General features: G+C 43.7%; 1 protein-coding gene across 14 annotated transcripts in view; it reads left to right on the top strand.

Annotated features, from left to right (window-relative positions):
* Window positions 1-18644, top strand: part of ARPP21 (cAMP regulated phosphoprotein 21) — a 96411-nt gene that overhangs the window by 53682 nt on the left and 24085 nt on the right. For all 14 annotated transcript variants that reach the window (XM_062621969.1, XM_062621960.1, XM_062622023.1 and 11 more), the window contains 2 exons: window positions 167-430; window positions 8100-8226. In XM_062621969.1, the coding sequence (XP_062477953.1) occupies window positions 167-430; window positions 8100-8226 (391 nt within the window). The remainder of the gene's footprint in view (window positions 1-166; window positions 431-8099; window positions 8227-18644) is intronic.

Consider the following 18644-nt stretch of genomic DNA (forward strand, 5'->3'; position numbering starts at 1 on the left):
TTCTAACTGCCTCCGCTTTTATGGATCCCCCTGCAAAGTTTGGTATTTGAGCCAAGTGATTCCTTTCCCCCTTTGTGTCCTGTTTGAGCCTGTTTTGTTTTGCCCATTTGCGTGCCTACTGCAGACATCATGCCTGCATCATCTTCTACTGCCTTTTGCCCTGCAGCGAGATGACATGACAACACAGTTCAACCAGATGAGCTTGAGTCGTCAGTCATCAGGAGACAACCCCGAGTCGCCGTCTGGTCCTGTGTACCCATCACCTATCTTGCAGCAGCCTGCCCAGCAGACGGGTTACATTATGGCTTCTCCAAGTCAGCAGCTTCCCCCAGGAGGCTTTACAGGTTCAGGTCCACCAGGATCCCAACCAGTGCTGCAGCCACCACCTCCACCCCAGGGCTTCGTGCAACAACCACCACCACCTGCTCAGGTACGCATAGCCCTTGCTATTGGTTTGGCGTGTTGCTCATTATAACAGTTTTAGGTAGCAGGACACTTGCAAAACCTCTGTCATTTCCTGGGTTTCAGCAATTCCTTCCTTATCTTCACACCATTTTCTGAACACGTGTTTGTACTCCAGGACATGCCTGCATATATGGTAAGGGAAGAGTTCCCCTCTGTCAGGGCGTTGTGTTGGCGTTCTGACTGGCATAAGTGTTCAGATTATGAACATCAATTTCCAGCTCAATTAGAAATGTAAGATGGGGGAAATAATAAAAAGGGAAAAAAGGATTTGTGGATATAGAAGTTTCTTTATTTTAAAAGTGGTTAAAGAACTGGGGGAAGATCTTGGATGCTATTCTGTTCTTACCCTGTTTCCCTATCCAAAGTACAACTAAGATAGCACTTAGGGACGTGGTTTACAGGTGGACTTGGCAGTGCTAGGCTTACAGTAGGACTCAATGACCTTAAAGGTCTTTTCCACCCTAAATGATTCTATGAATATGAAGGAGGTGAATAAATATCCATAGTCCTTTTTCCCTGTATATATACACCAAAAGAGCAACACTCACATCAGCCCAGGTAGTCATTAATCATATTTAATTGACTTGAACATGTGAGATGTCACAGATCAGTAATTTTAACTGTCTTCCTGAAGACTGATTATGTTTTACTGTTCACTACCAAACATCTCCACTTGTCTCCTGGGTACCTTTACGGAATATTGAAAGTGATTACTGTCAAGAAGTAAAATGCACAGATGACTTTCTGGCCCATTTTCAAGGCATACACTTTAAAAAGATGAATTTCTTTATGCAATTATGGGTAACTTCATTTAAACTCTACTTTCAAACGGCATTAATAGTATCTTTCTTGGTTTCATTTTATCCTTTGGAAGAAAACATGAAAAATAAAGGAAAAAGAAATCACCATTTCTTTTAACGTAGAAGTAGTGTAAATCCTACTGGGTTGGTTGTTGGCTGCTTCTTACTAAAAATCTCCAATTGTGTTTGTTAATGGGATTCTGTATTGCCAGAGTAATGAAGAATTTATACTGTTACAATGTTTTAAGTGAGCTAGAGATCCGGTTAATGAGATCACTAATTAAAAACAAAAGTAACCCGAGGACTGCTGGATGCTGACACCCCATAGAGGATGGTGATGTCCGTAGTTAGAACCTACGCAGCCATTTTTTCTGAGAGAAGGCTTGTAATAAAAATAATTCTAAGGAGCTGAAGTTCAATGTAATGTGATTATTTTTGTAAAAAAAAAAAGATAATATTGGTAGAAAAACATTTCAATGTTTGCCAAATGTAGCATGTTTTTAAAATATCTGGGAGAAAAAGGTGACCTGACAAGCAGATTCCATCTCCCCGCCTGGACTCAGCCTCCTTAGTGAGCAAGTGGAGGCTGGCGGGGCTTCTGTCCTCACGTACAACCCCCCCAGTGGCCTCAGTGTTTTCAGACATCATTTAATCAAACCTCCCGACACTCCCAGTGAACCGGATCAATGTGAGCACATCCATTTCATGAGCTGTCACTGCAGCAGACAAAGCGATAACGTTTCCCAGCCTTGCTGTATGGGGTTTGCTTGGGTGGGGGGGCTGCAGCATCCTGCATCCCATCCTGCATCTGAGTTTTCATTCAGTCTGGCATAACGTTACCTTATGAGGCTGTTTTCCCTCATTCATACTTGCTCTGGGATACCAGAGGTGAACTTCTTCAGAGGACAAACGATGAGGAGGTGTCTTTTCATGTAGAGGATGCTGTAGGACCAGTACCGTACTGCTGTGTCCAATGGCCGGTGTGTCTCTGTACCCCAAATACAATATGTGCAGGCGCTTTCCTCCTATGTTATAACAAAGTGGAAAGTTGCCAAGGGCAGAAAAATATCTTTGGGGTTTGCAGCAAACTCAATTATTTCACTGGGGAATGGTTTGTCCTCAGAGGGGCATAGAAAGGCGAGAAATTCAGCGGTGTCGGTGTCTACTGCACTGCATGCACCATCCGTCTCCAGCTGATTGCTATTCTAAAAGATCCTTGTCAGATACTGGTGTGGAAGAGGGTGTGTGGGATGTCAGTCCCTGCTGCCTGTGTTCCTGTACTGTGAAATAGTGGCTTTAGTCTGCAGGGAAGGAAGAGGGTGCAGCAGGTCACAGCATTCACGTGCACAGATAGGAACCCCTGATCGATGTCTCCAGCTTTAATTCATTCTCTTCAGCTAGAATTTGGCACTTTGGTTTGTGTACTACTTGTGGCATGTGTACAGCAATGGAAGGTTCCTTGTGTAAAAAGATGTGCAAAGCCTTGGGAAACAGTAGTTCCTTTGCCCTAATAGCTTAGCTTTCTGTGTAGGGCACTTAGACCCCATCTCTCCATCCTGCCCATGGCAAAACTTCACTGTGGTGGTGGCTGTTGGCATTCTGCTTTACCTTTACTGTTTTGGGCTTAAATGCAGTAGTGAGGCTGCTCAACAAGTGCAGTTAAGATGGTAATGCGTGCAAAACATTATGTGATGTATTCATCAGTGCAGTCAATGTAAAAGCACTTCTATACCTTAAAAGTTGCTATTGAACTTAAATCAGTAAAAAAGAGGCTTGACTCTAATGGGTAATTAGTTCCTGCAAATGCATTGCTGATAAGGTTCTAGTGGGCTGGCTGTGGTGTCCTGTATGCTGTTGGAAATTAGTAGAGGTCCTGTGAGTGTGGTCATTTCCTTTGAGATCTTAAAGGAGGAGAAAGAAATGCTCTCCAAGCCTACAAACCCTAGGGTATTGCATTTAAATGATTAGGGTTTGTATTGAAGTTCAATTAAACATGGCTCTATGGCTGCTCTCCAAGATTCTCTCTCCCAGGCTGCATCAAAGCAGCATCAGGCTGAGCTTGAAATGAGATGCCTAAGAAGTGGCAAGAGGACCCCTTACTTTCCTTTTGCTGATTCTTTCATCACAGCTATTCCCCAGCTTGCCGACAGAGTAATGATTTAATAACCTGAAAATAATGACCTTTGCTCAGCCAGTAGGAGAAAACCAACAAACATCCAAACCAAAATGAAACAAACAAACCTTAACCATTAGCCAGGGTTTGCTGAAAGGGACTTTTAGAAACTAAAGCCTGTTTGCTTTCTATATCACAAATAGGAAACATACATCTTTACTTTCTCTGCATTCTTCTATTTGCAATTTGCTTCTTTGACATATACTTCTGTAATACTTCTGTAACACTTCTGGGCCCAGGCACTTGAACAAGGGTCCACATTTGGGTTTGGCAGCACTCTCTCCGTGGTGCTTGTCATTGCCTCTGCAAATGAAGAAATGGGAAAACTCTGAGTACCCTGCCAATGGGAAAGGATATGCTCCCTTAAAAGTTACTTTCCCCATGGAATCATTCTTCCTGATAAGCAAACTGGCAATGTGATGTCCAGAAATGAGGTGGCATGAAGCCTCGGAGAGCCTTGGGGAAGTAATGCACATGTGCAGGTATTTTTCATCTGAGTTCATTTTGTGTCTTAGCTGTCTCTTTCCATAAGACCGCTCCAAGAGAGTCCCTAGCTACCTTAAGACAAAATCTTTATTTATAGCATGTCTCCTCTAGGAAGCTTGTCATGAAGAAGGCTGGTGAGTCACTGCAAGTGAATGGGTCTTAGTGATGATCTTAGAAAATGATATTGGAGGACGTCCTACAGTTGTACGCAGGCCATTATGTTATGGAGGGAGTGGAGGAGGGAAGAGAAAGGGGGGGGCAGGAAGAGAAAAATCCTTGAAGAATGACTGATCCCAGTCAGTTAGGTATTGGGAAGAAATGGTACCTCCATGTGTCTATGCATCACTGTGGTTTCTGTTGTCTTTGCTCCCATTTATGCTGCTGTTAGCAATAGTGTCAGCATCGCTAATCATCCAGAGGAATTTGTTAATCCAAACCTAACTGGGTATCAGCAATGTTAAGAGAAAACAGAAGATCTGTCTGATGTCAGAATCAAGCTGTAAGTCAGTAGGAAGAGAGTCTGGGGAAGTAAAATCAACCTGAAAGATCTGTGGAATCCTGTTTCTACCATGAGGAGATGTACAACATCTCTGTGAATTTAAGGGATGCTGCAGAGAGCTGTCCAGGGAGACCCAGCCTGGAAATGGGTTTTGAACAAACAGTATGTGGACAGAACAAAGCAGAAAGCCAGTGCTGTATTGAGTCCCTGCCTATCATCTAGGGACAAAGCACATTAGAAGGAGGAAGAAGAAATGCCTGTTTGTGCCATTTCATGAGTGTCTCTGAAGTGGTGTGCCCAGTCAGAAAAAGCTGCATATGAGAGAAAAAGCAGTATGTGTTGGAACAGTCAGCCTGCAAGCAAGGAAGGTATTCACCTTCAAAATAAGCATATCCAAGGGGGTAAGGATCATCTGTCAACTGTTTCTATGGTAGTTATTTAAAAGGAGGGATTTTTTACAGTGTCAAGGATTAACATCAAGAAACTGCTCTTAGACTGAAGAAGGCAGCATTTATCAAGGTGTGGTCTTAGAAGGGCTTTTTGAAATCTAGGATGACCATATAGTTGCGTTGGCATGCTTGTTTGTGTAGTAAAGACTTCCAGGTTCTGTAAATGAAATACGTTACATGAGCAACAGGTCCAAGGCTAGACTGTGCATTCACATGGGGAAGCAATTCAAGTCTGATGCAGCGTGTCAGTAGGCTGCTACAGAAACGTGATGGGTTTTGTGGAAGAGCACGTAAGCAAGGTGTTAGTAACGCCAATGCAATGAGAAACTAAAAAATTCAATAGGGTCAGGGCAGGTGGTGTAAGTGATACTGGTTATCTCTGATCCCTCTAATTCCACTGTACACTGAAGTAATAGCAGAAAGGACAAATAACACGTTTCGACTACTGACGCAGAGATGTACTCGAGATAAATGAAAGTGGATCCTTGCAAGCCCCTCAACCATGAAAGACCTATTTTACCCAATGTCTATGTTTTACACCAAGCCTTTCTTTTAATGGCTGACCTCTTAACAAAACCCAGGAAACCCAGTCAATTCCAACTACAAATAAATAACCCCAAACCAACTACAGGCAACAGCAACAACAAAAAGATCCCAGGAAAACCTAAACGTCTCCTTTGCAAGTCATGCATGTGTGATTAGTGACATATTCATCCATTAAGCTCAGTGAAATGATGATTTTTTTTACCCAACACTCCTACTACTGTCATTTTTCAGGCTGATAGATTGCACTCTGACAAGCTGGAGGCATATAGCCACTGTATTCCAATGAATTGAGAAAATGAGAGCAAGGGAGAAAACCCTTTGACTAACTGAGGTGTTAACTGGGTGGTAAAAATAAATACCTATTTCCAAATTACCCTAAATGCTTCAGCGTGCATAGATGGGTTTGTGCTGAGCCTATTCAGATCCAAACGTCACTCCAAAACCTATGTTCTTTAGGCTGCGTTTTAAAGTTAATACCCACAGAACCTTTCCACAAGAGATAATTCACATTGTTCTCATATGCTCATGTGTTCTCAACTATCTAGGGGCTCATCTGTACAAGGGAAAATGAGGAAGTTGAGGGTAAATCAAATAAATTTCAATCCTTTAAGTGAGATTAAGCTGCTGCCAGGAGAAGTGGGAGTATTTCCACAGGGGTTTAATATTCTTTGATTTGTAGAAGGTGGTAATAGAAAATACAGAATAGTTGCTGGAATGTCTGCTCTGTTCCCCTGCTCCAAGGCAGGATCAGCTCTTTGCACTGAATTTACTTAAGCTGAGTCCTCTCGCTTCTTTCCAGTCTGCTATAGTAGAGTCTTGCTGAGAGCAGTCCCCTTTCCACAAGATGAGTTTATCACACTAAACTTGCCTGATCCATAGTTTACATGGCTGTGATAGTTAAAGAATGATTTTGCACCTTAAATGTCTGGGTCAGCTTTCCTATACCTTGTGGCTTTGCTTTGAGCGAAGCAAAGTTCATCCTGGTTTTGTCCATTTTACAAAGGCATTTTGCTTTGGTTACTTTAGTCTCTAAAAACCCAACTGGCTCAAGGGCAGGCTGTAGCCATTACGTGCCACTCGGTAGGTCTGGAGGGAGGAGAGCTTACATTTTTCAATCAAAATGTTCTTGTTTTTCTGGTATTTGAAGCTGGCTGCTATTATTAGTGAGGGGAAGAGTTCCATTGATTGAATGGAAAATGAAGCAACCTTGAAGAATGAATTGGTATTCAGGCTCTTGATTGACAGGGGATGTTGACTGTCAGTCGGTCTGGGGGTTTCACTTCACCAACCAGACCAAATTCAGCTTGGTTGATCCTGACACTTTCCCCACCAGTTACCCATTCAGCAGTCTTCTGCTTGCCCAAGTAGCCATCCATACCCCCTTCTTACCTAGTCTTTTGTGTCTATGCCTGTGCTTTCTCATCTGACAGCATCTCTAAGTAACCTTCTAGTGTCTCTGTTGATGTCCTAGCAGTATGCTCAAGGATGCTATTACCTTTACTCTGCTGATACTTTATGCATGATCAAGTTGAATGAGCTGTGTCGTGAGCATTTCCTCCAGGCAAATGAAAGTGGCAAAAATAGTTCTTATTTTTGTATGAAAATTAAAAACCAAACCCAAACCAAAAGCATTTGGTAGGACTCTGTGCATAGGTCTGAGTAGGATAAATGCTACACACAAGGGGAAAAATAAACCAGTAAATTGTATAAAGAAATGCCTAGGGATGTAACAGAGAAGCGATGTTCAACCAGACCTGCATCTCTCTGCAGTTTCATGATACCGTATGCTGTCAACCTCTGTCAGGTAACTACAGCATCCACTGCAGATGAAAATGAAAGACTTGGAGTGCTTTGAACTTGCCAAAGGTCAGTGGAAAGCTGTTCAGCTCAAGTGTCTCAGTACAGTGCTATAGCAAACGTGCAGCACCAGTCGCCCTCAAACGTCCACGTTCCTCTGCGTGATGCGGTGATGTAGTACACCTTGCTCTATAAGACAATCACAACACAAAAAAGAAGCCCACCTAGCAGAACTTGCTGGCTCGGTGCTTACCCTCAGCTCCTGCAAGAAAGAAGTTACGGTTGTGTTTTGAACTGTAATTGTATTCACACCAACCTTGGGAGAGGCTGCAGGGAAACGTTCATGTAGCTGTTCAACAAAAACATGGATTTAATCATTGTTTCTTACAAGTGTTAAGGGCACCCTCTCTGTCTTTGCCTCTGTCTTGCTTCTATGTGTTTTTACTCCAGGCTGTGCTTTGCTGTGAATTGACTGTTTTTGCCAGAGTTCACTTCCTGGTCAACATGCTCTCTATGTGTACTGTGTTGATATGGAAGGTGGTGTTTGCATCCTCTTTTCTGCAGCAATTGCTTCTTTACTGTGATTTCTTTGGTACGTGTTTTTTATGCAACCTGTATGGTTTTGTCTCTTTCAATTAAATTCTTTTTTTTTTTTCCCCATTTCTTAAAGTATCTGAGAAGAAATTTGGGCATCAGTAGTCCTTTTCCTAGCAAAGCTAAGAAGCAAGCAGCAGGTTTTGAAGTGACGCCGTGCAACCCCCTCCTCCGATTAGTTACCACTAATCTGCTTGACTTGAACTCCTGCTCCCATTCCAGTTGCATTTGATGTTGTGAATCTTGGAGCTTTAGGGCCTGTAGTTAGCTGCTGTTCTCTTTCTTTGCAGATGCCAGTGTATTATTACCCATCTGGTCAGTACCCTACCTCAACAACTCAGCAGTACAGACCCATTGCCTCAGTTCAGTACAATGCACAGCGGAGTCAACAGATCCCACAGACTGCACAGCAAGCAGGTATTTGCATCTGTTACTCATTTCTTCAGCGGCTCACAGTGCCTTGGCTGGTGAAACCTCTTGGTTGTGGTTTCATTTTGAAACAGCAGGGGAGAAAGCTGGTTGCTGTTCTGTTTAAAAATAGCAGGGGAAATTACGACTTGAGAAACTCTTTGCTTGGGGATGCTGAGCAATGGAAGAGCAGAGGTTCTGTTCTTCACTACTGCTTTCCTGGACACGGTGTTGTGTCCTCAGTGTCCGTGCTCCACATACTGGAGCACAGGGAGGAGTGGGGGGGAACTGATGTGAGCAGTACAAGTATTTATGAGGCTCTACAAGGAGGGCAGGTTTGCAGTGATGGAGAAGGTGCTCCATCACCTTCTGCTCCCCCTGAGCCTGAGGAACAGCGCGGCGGTCTATGTGGTTGATGGCCATCGGCACCAGCTCACCGCAGAAGGGTGCAGCTGGAAGGGGGGCCGTTACACTGTAAGAGAGTGAGTAGCAGGTCTCACAGTGAACCGGTCTCTTTTCCTGCTGTGTCGTGCCACTCCTGATGACACCACATTAAGAGGGACACAGGCAGAGTTGGGCTGGTGCATGTCGGGGGTTGTGCTTGTGAAGGGGTCCTCACCTTTCGAGGGAATAAAGAGTTCTGGTCTTGGAGGTTTTTCTGTTTAAGTTGTTGGCTGTCAGTTTCTTTAGTGCACATCTCTCCTCGTTCAGTGTCTCAGACAGTAACTCCAAGGTGCAGGGGATGTTGTTTCCTGGTAGGGCTTGCAATTACAGACATGCCGGGTAGGACAGAGCGTTCATTGTTCTGTCTGGGTTTGGTAAAACCCACTCTGAATGGCAAAGCAGGTTCCCTGCAGAGGCCCCGATACACAAGTCTTTTAAGATGCAAGTCAGCAGCGCAGACATGAGATGTGAACAAGACTTATGGGGTCAGCCAGCCATCAACCTGTCTCTGTAATGTGGCTGCTGGCAATTTTGTCCACGCTCAGGGAAACAGATGCAGCAAACACAGCTATAAGTAAGCAATCGATTGGGGGTTTTGGCTTTGTTTTTTAAGCTGTTCTAATAAAAATGGTGGCATTTTGGTCAGTGTCAGTGGTGCCTGACTGTGTCTGCTTTCATACCTTCATCTTTGTACATCCCTGAGAGGGAAGAGGGTGAAATATTGCACAAAGGTCATCTGTCTCCTCTAGCTTCTATTACCTGACAATCTATACCATGTTTATTATCTCTATATAGTGGGTCTTTGAACCTCGGTGCAAATCAACCTAGATGACATTATCTGGGTCTACTGTGTTGTTATAAAGCCGTATTTATAAGTTTAATGCTACATCCATAGCATAACGGAGATTATGGTAAATGAAGTGCACAAGGGATGGTCTAAAGCACTTGAGTGATGTTCTGGAGAAGATCCAGCTGTTTGATCTTAAGAAAATCCTGGCTTTAAAGGTATATTGTAGCACAGGAGCTGTTACGTTTGGGTACAGACAATGCAGAGATGCAAATGCTAATCTTGTTTCTGTGTTTACTGCATCGTTTTCCTTACGACTCGTGTTTGGCAAACATGAGTCAAGGAGTTTGTGTACAGTCTCTAGCACGCCAGCCTTTCCCTGCAATTCACTCTTTCAGCTGCCTGCTCGGTTGGAAACATTATTTTTATCTCTTGTTTAAGACTGAAAACATTGTGACTACGGTTTAGGCTCCCTGCTGGGGTGGTGATGTTAAGCATTTAACTCTTCTCAGATCTTGAGACTTGGCTGAGAATAGATTCCTCAAGCTGGTCCGTCCCTTTGGGCTCAGATACATCCTTTCCCATAGCCGTCACCTGAGCGTATGATAGGCATGACAGGAAGCACTTTGCAGTTTTCTACAGGTCTTGTCGTGGAGATGCTGGAAGGATAATGTGTATTTATGTTCCACTGCATCCATGGGTATTTGGAGAATAGCTAGCTAATGTCACATAATTTATACTTAAATTAAAGAGAAATTAAGGCATAGGAAAGCGTATGGTTTAGTGGTGGACTTGGCAGTCCCGTGGTAACAGTTGGACTTGATTATCTTAAAGGTCTTTTCCAACTTAGTTGGCTCTGTGATTATTCATGCTATGATTTATTGCAGAAGGTTCACTGTATGCACTGAGACTCCAAAACCCCACATGATTCAGTGATGATCTCAGGTGGTTTCGTGCCTTGTGTCACCACATCTGCTTTCCTTAGCATCAGCCTCCCCACACACATACATTTTTCTCTTCATGTGACCTGTGGCCTCAGCCCCTCTTCAAAGTCCTCATCTCTTTGGGCTCCTCTTTGATGCTCTCACTGGGCAAGAGATGGTGTTTTGCCACTGCAGCAGATGGAGTGGTGGGAGATCAACAGAGCAAATCCCTGCGAGCTCACACTGCAGCCTTTCAACAGGGGAGCTGGGGAGCATCTCTCCTCTTCCAAGACACTGATTGCTATGAAACTTTGGACGTGTCATCTCTCTGCAGCTTTCACCTCTCAGTCAAATGGGGTAGAAATTAGACAATGAACTTAAAATGTTACTGCTATGAGGATTGTTTGGCCAAGTAACCTCACTACTTTTCCCTTAAAAAACACATTTTTATAAAGCAAAACAAAAGAAACCCTTTAAAATCTTCCTAGAAGCTTGTACGTGGCTGGAAAATAACAAGCAACAAGTGGGTGTTTCAGGCTATGGTTTCCCTTCCCATGTAGACTTAGCTTCAGACCAGAATGTGAGCAGGTTGTGCAGGAGCTGGGGTTAGCAAAGGGCAGGGAAATGAAGGAGGACTGGTGGAACAGAGAGCAGGTCAGGAATGGTGTGAATGGAAATGGGAGAACAGATGGGAAGGAGGCAGATGAAACAATGCTGTTGGAAATGCTCTCCCCAAAGACCTCACAGCACTTGCTGATGCTTCAGAGAGAGGATGACTGCAGCGCAGGAGAGCCCATGGGAGGCCAGGCTCTCTACCTCTACATACTGCCTGCCTATACCTGCTGGCTGGCATGCGCTGCGGTGTGAGCAGGGAGCCTGGCACCTCAGGAGGTGTTTTATTACCATACACAAGTTTGCATGCTTGGAGGAGCTTTTGGAAGCTTTCAAAGCGGCTGCAAGGAATTTAGGTGTTATTTTCCCCACCTCTGGGCTGCAGAGGTCAAAGTTTGATCTAACGCCAGCAATTTGTTTTCATTTTGCTCAGAAAAGGTCTCTTCAGGAGCGGAGCGATATTGATGACTTTTACAGCAAACAGCTGAAGTGAAATGTCAGCACAGCATCTGCGGTGGGAAAGGGAGCCTGTGCTCTCTCGTGGCTCTGCAAGGAGAGCGATATTAAGTTAAAGCGGCTCCAGGGCAGCAAAAAGGATGAGCTCACCTAAAATTAGATTAGGGCTCTGGCAGCAATAGATCATCTGGAGAGAAGCATGTGAACTTCTGTGGGGGTTTGGTTACCCCTCCTGCTGGTTTTTTTTCCCCCTTGAGTGCAGGCTCGGATGGGAATGTAAATGACCCATTTCTGGCATCAGCCTGGCACAAACAGAGGTTTCCATGAAGCTTCTGTAAAAATCTCTGCCGTTTGAATTACGTTTGTGTCAAGTCAAAATCACGCAATCCCAGACTGGTTTGGGTTGGAAGGGACCTTAAAGCTCCTCCAGCTCCAACCCCTGCCACAGGCAGGGACCCCTTCCACTAGAGCAGCTTGCTCCAAGCCCCTGTGTCCAACCTGCCCTTGAACACTGCCAGGGATGGGGCAGCCACAGCTTCTCTGGGCACCCTGTGCCAGCGCCTCAGCACCCTCACAGGGAAGAGCTTCTGCCTAATGTTTAACCTAAATCTCCCCTCTGTCACGTCTCTATCACTGCGTGTCCTTGTCAAATCCCCTCTCCAGGTTTCTTGTAGCCCCTTTAGGCACTGGAAGGCTGTTACAAGGTCTCCCCTTCAGGAGCCTTCTCTTCTCCAGGGTGAAAATGTGGTCTCTGACAGTGTGGTAGTTTGGTCTGTAAACAGAAATACTTTTGGGTTATATTGTTATCACTCATTTCTGCACTCTCTAACAGACGATACTTAACATCCTGTGACATGCCCAGTTCTGTAACCAGGCAGAAGAAGATGTTATTTCCGTGTCTTCATCTAACAGTACACTGTAAATTGCATGTCTAGCATCATCAGTATTTCATTCTTCAGTAATTACCTCTGTATTGATAGTTTCAAAGCTTTCACTCCTAGGTATTGTGTTTGAATAGAAAAATAGAGGTATATTGCTGATAAATCAGTAACGTTTTGTATTTTATTATGATAGAAATAATCAGCAATGGGGTCTTTTATACTTCTGTATCTATTTTCTTTCAGTATAACAAGTGCTGTGCACCGCAAGGACGTTTCATCTTTAATGTGCTTCATAAACATGAGTTGATAAGTACATGAGCATTACTTTGGGATATGCAACTGGTCTTATTGCTGTTCACAAATGAACAACCTGCAACAAATCATGTGATTTTTCTCCTGCTTTGGTTCATCGTTCTATCTCCACCTTATGTGTACCAGATAATTTCGATGTGCACCTTATAGATTACAATAATACTTAGATCCTTGTTTAAGGATTTAGGTCATGGTTCTAAAAGGCAGTTAGCTTGGTTTATCACACGGTTGTAAGGTAAAAATCTGGGGTGTGTGTTTTGCGTCAGGGATGAAGATCATCTTCTGAGGAGATTAAAGCTAAGACTTGTAGTACTTTGGTAAACCAATCTTCCAGCCAAAGGTTTGCATTACAGTGTTTCCAGAGAAAATAAGATGGTATTTGGCATAATGGGATGGCCTGTCACTTCTGCAGTTAATGTAATGATTTTAGGGTTTCCCGTGCATTTGAGAACCCACAAATGTTGCCGTTATAACCTGTTTCAGTGCCCAGATAGCATAAGGCTCAAATTGCATAGGAAATCTCTGCTTTTTTCCTAAAATTCCAGTTCTACTTGGTTGTGTACGGTAGGCAAAGGAGGCTGTTACGTGAGAAAGTACACAGCTGAGCACTGCCGGGGTGTAGAATCCTTTCTTCATAAGTATACATTAAGTATTTACTTCTGTAAGTAGCAAATATTTGTCTTGAAGGAAAGGTAATGCTTCTGCTGGAGTACGGTGTTATTGGCCTTTACAGCTTCCAGTAAGGGAAAAGAGGTAATTGTCTTTTTAATGCATCTCTGAAACAAATTTCAAGCAAAGACAAACTGTACCTTAACAGAGACCATGAATCTCTTTATGTAGAAATCAGAGTCAAATTGACAGTGAAATACTGAGGTTTTGCTTAATTTAATCTCTTAGGTGTCAGCATCATTGAGGAGCGTTATCATCCCCTCTGTCTTCTGGAAGTATTTGTCCCTGTAAATTGATACAGAGAGGAAAGGAACTGGGGGAGAGATGAAGATTGGTTTGTTAGCATGGCCATTAGAAAACCTGATAAAGAAAGATTGCCGCTTTCTACCTTCATTAGCAACCCGACAGGCGCTCCTGGTCCCTGATAGATTTGTTTGCCTAATTCCCCCTGTAATGTCTGTGCTTATGTAAACATAAACGACTTCAATATGTGGGTATCTAATTACCCAAAGTAACTATTTCTCCAGCAGTGATTGCTTACTGCACTACCGAAACAGCTTTGTACTGAAGATCTGTGCTCAATGCTAGGGGGTGGGTTAACAGATACTGCATTGCAAGGGGTGAGCATCCCTTTTAACAGGGGCTTGATAGGAAGGGGACAGACAAAGCCCTACTGTGTTAGACACTTGAGCGTAGTGTTGTGTTCATTAGTGTTGTTGTAAGGCTTTGAAATTTAAGGGCATTTTATGGAATAGTAGGGCCGGATCAGGGAAGAGTTCGCAGCAATTGCTGTAGGATTAAATTGAGAATTGTGATTTGGAAGTGATCCCTGATGATATCATTGGTTTCTGTGCAAGTATTTTACATTGAAATTGCCCAGAAACTTTAAGCTTTACCTGTGAGCTCTTTGTTTGGACAGTACTGTGTCTGAGACCAAGAGCATCTGCAAGGCAGAGCGCAGCGCCTGCCAGCTAGCTGCCTTAGAGATGTGGTTCCAATGTGAGGCATTCCCATTGTGTGGGAAACCCAGGTGCCTCGGCCTGGGAGGGTTTTAACCCATGTGGTGCACTGCAGGGAACACGCTCCCTGGGGATCTCTGCTGTGCAGGGGTGTTCTCCATCTTTCTTACAGTGATTTCTTTAAAGGTGTAAAGAAGCATGACAAAGAAGGGTATAAAGCATGAAATGTAGTTCTGATTATATATTTTAGGTTCCTTTTTGCAATTTTAAGGTCTTGCTTTTACAGTATTTCGCTGTTGTGTATGGTGTGTGATTAAGATTAGCTCCAAGACCCATCCACCTCCTCAGTGTTTCCTATTAGCTAGCCGCAGGGAGTTTCCTACCTAGAGTTTTGCACCCTGGATTTCATTCCTGTGCTGCTGGAGGAGGATGCTGTGAGTGAATACTGCATTCAAGGCTTCTCAGAAGCTTGCTGAGAAAGCCAGGCCTGGGGCTTCGAAGCCTTAGGAACACTAAATCCTGCTGTCCTTCTGACATTAAGCAATAGAGCTGCACCGGTAATGAACCAGCATTTGGCTTTACAGAGTATCTGTAATTTAACGTAATAGCAGAATTAATACTATCACACTCCTGCAGCACACTTGATGCTGAAAGCTGAAAGGCAAAATCACTTTTGTCAAAAAGCTTTGTTCTTCCTCGGATGACTTCTTTAATTATTCAGCATTCACACCAAGAGAGAGCAAATATTGAGGGAAGAGAACACCAGCAGGCTCAACAGCCCTAAGCATCTTAAGACAGGCGTTCACTTGTGGTTTTCTTTCAAGGCTTCTCAAGTTCTGTGCAATTTCCCTAGCACTAATTGAGATCCGAGCCATTTCTGAGAGCATCCCTGGGGTTTCCCACTAAAATATAGATTTAAGATTAATTCTTTTTTAGAGAATTAGTATGTTTTAATGCCATGTAAGTTAATGTACAGGAGCAAGCATAGAGAGAAAAGATTTCTGAGAGCATTGTGCGGGGGGGTAGGATTTCAAAATAGGCTCTGTAAAAGTTGCAAAGGCCACACTAGGATGTAGGGAACATTCTGAGGTATTCAGCGGTGTCTACAAAGGATCTTTATGTTTCTTTTCTTTGCCAGACAGAGTCATACACCATTTCTACTCGCTAATTCTGTGTTGGATCAATGCACGGTGCTCCAGCTTCTTGAGATGGAATTTTACAGCGCTGAATAATTCAAAGGTTTATATTGGAGTCCTCGAGAGCAAAGACAGATTTAGGCTAGAACTAGTGGAGACCCACCATCGACAGAGGGGCAGAGGCCGTCTCCAGCGTTGCTTCAGGCATGCTGCTCACAGTATGGATACAGGCTCTGGGGCTTGGTTTTCCCTGCAGATGGAAGCATGCAGTGGGATGAAGGAGTGCAGGAGGGCAGTTGGGTCTGAGCTAATAATTGAAGAAATACCCCAAACGTACACCAGAGATCTGCACTGGGGGGTGAGGAGCGGGCCTCTGCCTTGTAATTGCTATTGATGGAGAATTTAGGAATTGAAGTGCCCTTTGCAGCTGTAAAGCTTATGGAACAGGACACTTACTGGGATGCAGCAGAAGAAATGTGTGTGCGTGTTATGAGCTGCCTGAAAGAAGGGCCACAGCATGTGGGTTTAGCCTGGATATTAGGAACAATTCCTTCCCCAAAGGGTGCTCAGGCATTGGAACGGGCAAGTGTTCGCGCACCATGTAGACGAGGTCCTCGGTGCCATGGGTTAGTGGTGGCCTTGGCAGCGCTGGGGTAACAGCTGGACTTGTTGATCTTGAAGGGTTTGTCCAACCTGGTTGATTCTATGAATCTATGTGTTCAATGCTAGGGTAGAGGAACTCGGGAACCATGTCCTGGTCACTGAAGCACTGTTTGGCTGACCTGATCTGTAAAAAGGTCCCAGTGCTGAACTTCATTCAAGCCTTTGTTACAGTCAGTTACCATTGACCCAAGCCATTCACCCCTTTGCAATGAAAGGGACATTTTCATTTTGACTCACCAACATTAAACATATAGAATGTATGCATTTCTATAGCTCGTGAGCAGTTGTCTCAGTTTCTCTTCTGTTTGTTTGCGAGTGAAATAAGGCTGATGGAGTGGGGGTGTGAAGGAAGGATGCAGGCCTTGGGTCTTCCCAAAGAAAGGAGCTGGTTTCCTTAGCAACAGCAAGGGTATGTGATGCTTCTCCAAATAGTTCTTCGCCTCTTCCCCAGGTCCTGCTCCCTGTTGCAGCTCACTCATTATGTACCAGAGCAGAGAGCATTCCTGCAGCGTGAGCTAATTGCAATGCATGGTGGCTGGTAGCTGTCATTGGTACTGGACAGAGAATGAAAAGAATTGAGTTTGCTGTCTGCGTGTCTGGTTCTAACAGCTTGATTATTCCTGTTATTACTGGTGATGCATAGTCCCCGCCGAGGCTTCACTTCCAGTGGTTATCGCTGGCATTCATCATTATGAATGATAAGGATAAACGCAGCTTTTCTTGTTGCAGACTCTTCTGAGGGTTCCTTCATGGCTGATAGGATGTAGACTGAGAAGGGAACGAGGTGATTCTTCACTCCCCCTTTGCTGCCAGTCTAAAGACCCAGCTGTAAACGCAAGTCGTTTTACATTAATTCACTCCAGAACTGACGAATAGAGGTTGGTTAATGCTATTCAGAGCTTTTGTTTGTGTGCTGCTGACAAGACATGAGTATACCCTCATCAGGAATATTGTTTTCAGGATGGAGAGACAAATAGGCACAGTGTTTAAAAGGTGGAACTGAAATTGCTTTTTACACAATGGGGTTTTTTAGCAGTTTGAATGCCTGACCCGACCATACCTGAATACTTGGAAGCTAAGCTTTTTGCCCAGTGTATCTGGGAAGAGCTGGGATTAGAAGTACGTAAACGCAGATTTTCCTTCTGTACTTTTATAGGCTTGTTTTTTATTTTCAATGCAGTAGCCTGATATTTTCGTGACAAACACAGGCTTTTGACTCCTGTCATACAAGCACCTAAGAGCAAGTAAAGGAAAAGAAAAACCATTATTGCACCAATTTGTCCAATGCTGATTTTTGTCCCGTAGTCATACCAAGGAGCCGCAGCTCGCCCTGAGAGCCTTCTGTGCTAAGAAGTGGGTATGTCAATGTGAAGAGATTTTCTTTTCCTCTCCTGGGACCCAGCATAGAGCTTGTTAAAAGAGCATTAAGGCAGGCACTGTGGTGGCCATCCAATTCAGGGCTGTTGTCCATCTCTAAGAAGTTCCTTAGACAGCTTAGGTAAATCAGAAGAAGGAAAAGCTTTTCCTATGGCAGCTGCTCATTCATTCACCCTCTGTAAGACTTTGGGCACCCAAAGTTCCACTGACTGCTGTAGTCTTTGGGATCGGGCATGTAGGATCCCTAAGTGTGCACTCCTAAATGCTGCCACTTGGAGTAATTCATGGATGGCTTTGCGAGTGTTTGGATTTCTCATCATCTTCATTCTCAGTGTTTCTTGTAGTTGCTTATGCAATGAAAACCCAGAACCATCTTGAGAATTGAGTAGTGGACTTTGCCTGTAAATGTTATGGGGATGTGTGTGTATATATGTGTAATCTATATATATATATTTCCATGCTCTTTTTGCCAGCCTGTGCTATCAAAACAACTTATTATATGCTTCAGCACTGTCCTCAGGGTTTGCAAGTAGCATGCTGTTGAAGCAGCATCTTCAATGCCATCTGCTCAACAAAGCTACGCTTCCAGTTTGCTCTTTGTCAAGAGCTACTTTTCATCTGGTACCGAGTCTGCAAGAGTGCAAAAGCCTGGATTTACACAGGTCCTGCAAAGGAACTTCCAGAAACTACGTTTTTAAGGTTGCCAAGTAGCACTTTATAGAGTAAGCAGGAGAGGAGAAATGTATTAGATTGCAAGAAGCAATGGGCTACTTCAAAGCGGCTGCTGTGTTAATAGTTTGTATGAAATGGCAATTTTAATTCTCTCTATTGGAGAAATACGAAGCAATTAATCTTGTGTAGTACATTGTGAAAAATAAGGGCTTATAGGGGATCACAGTGAGGCTGTTCATTCACTTAACCTTGAGCTGGGCAATAAATAATTATGAATGCAGCTACATCGCAAGGCAAAAGTAATTTGGTGAAATAGAATTATCGTTTAATGCAGGGAATTACCAAATCTGAATTAGGTTTCCTGAGGTTCTTTATTCCAGGAAAGAGTGAATTTGACTGTGATTTGTGTGTAGAATTCGGGAGTTGGGTTTTACAAAGCACCTTTTATACCCAAGCTATCACCAAATGCTTTGTCTTGCAGTGCAGGCATAGGCAAATGCTCTTGAGCTCTCTCAGCTCAACTGACATCGAGTCTC

This window comes from Pezoporus occidentalis, unplaced genomic scaffold, assembly GCF_034315485.1.
Source record: "Pezoporus occidentalis ecotype Australia unplaced genomic scaffold, CSIRO_AGI_Poc_V1 ctg107, whole genome shotgun sequence".
Lineage (NCBI taxonomy): Eukaryota > Metazoa > Chordata > Aves > Psittaciformes > Psittacidae > Pezoporus > Pezoporus occidentalis.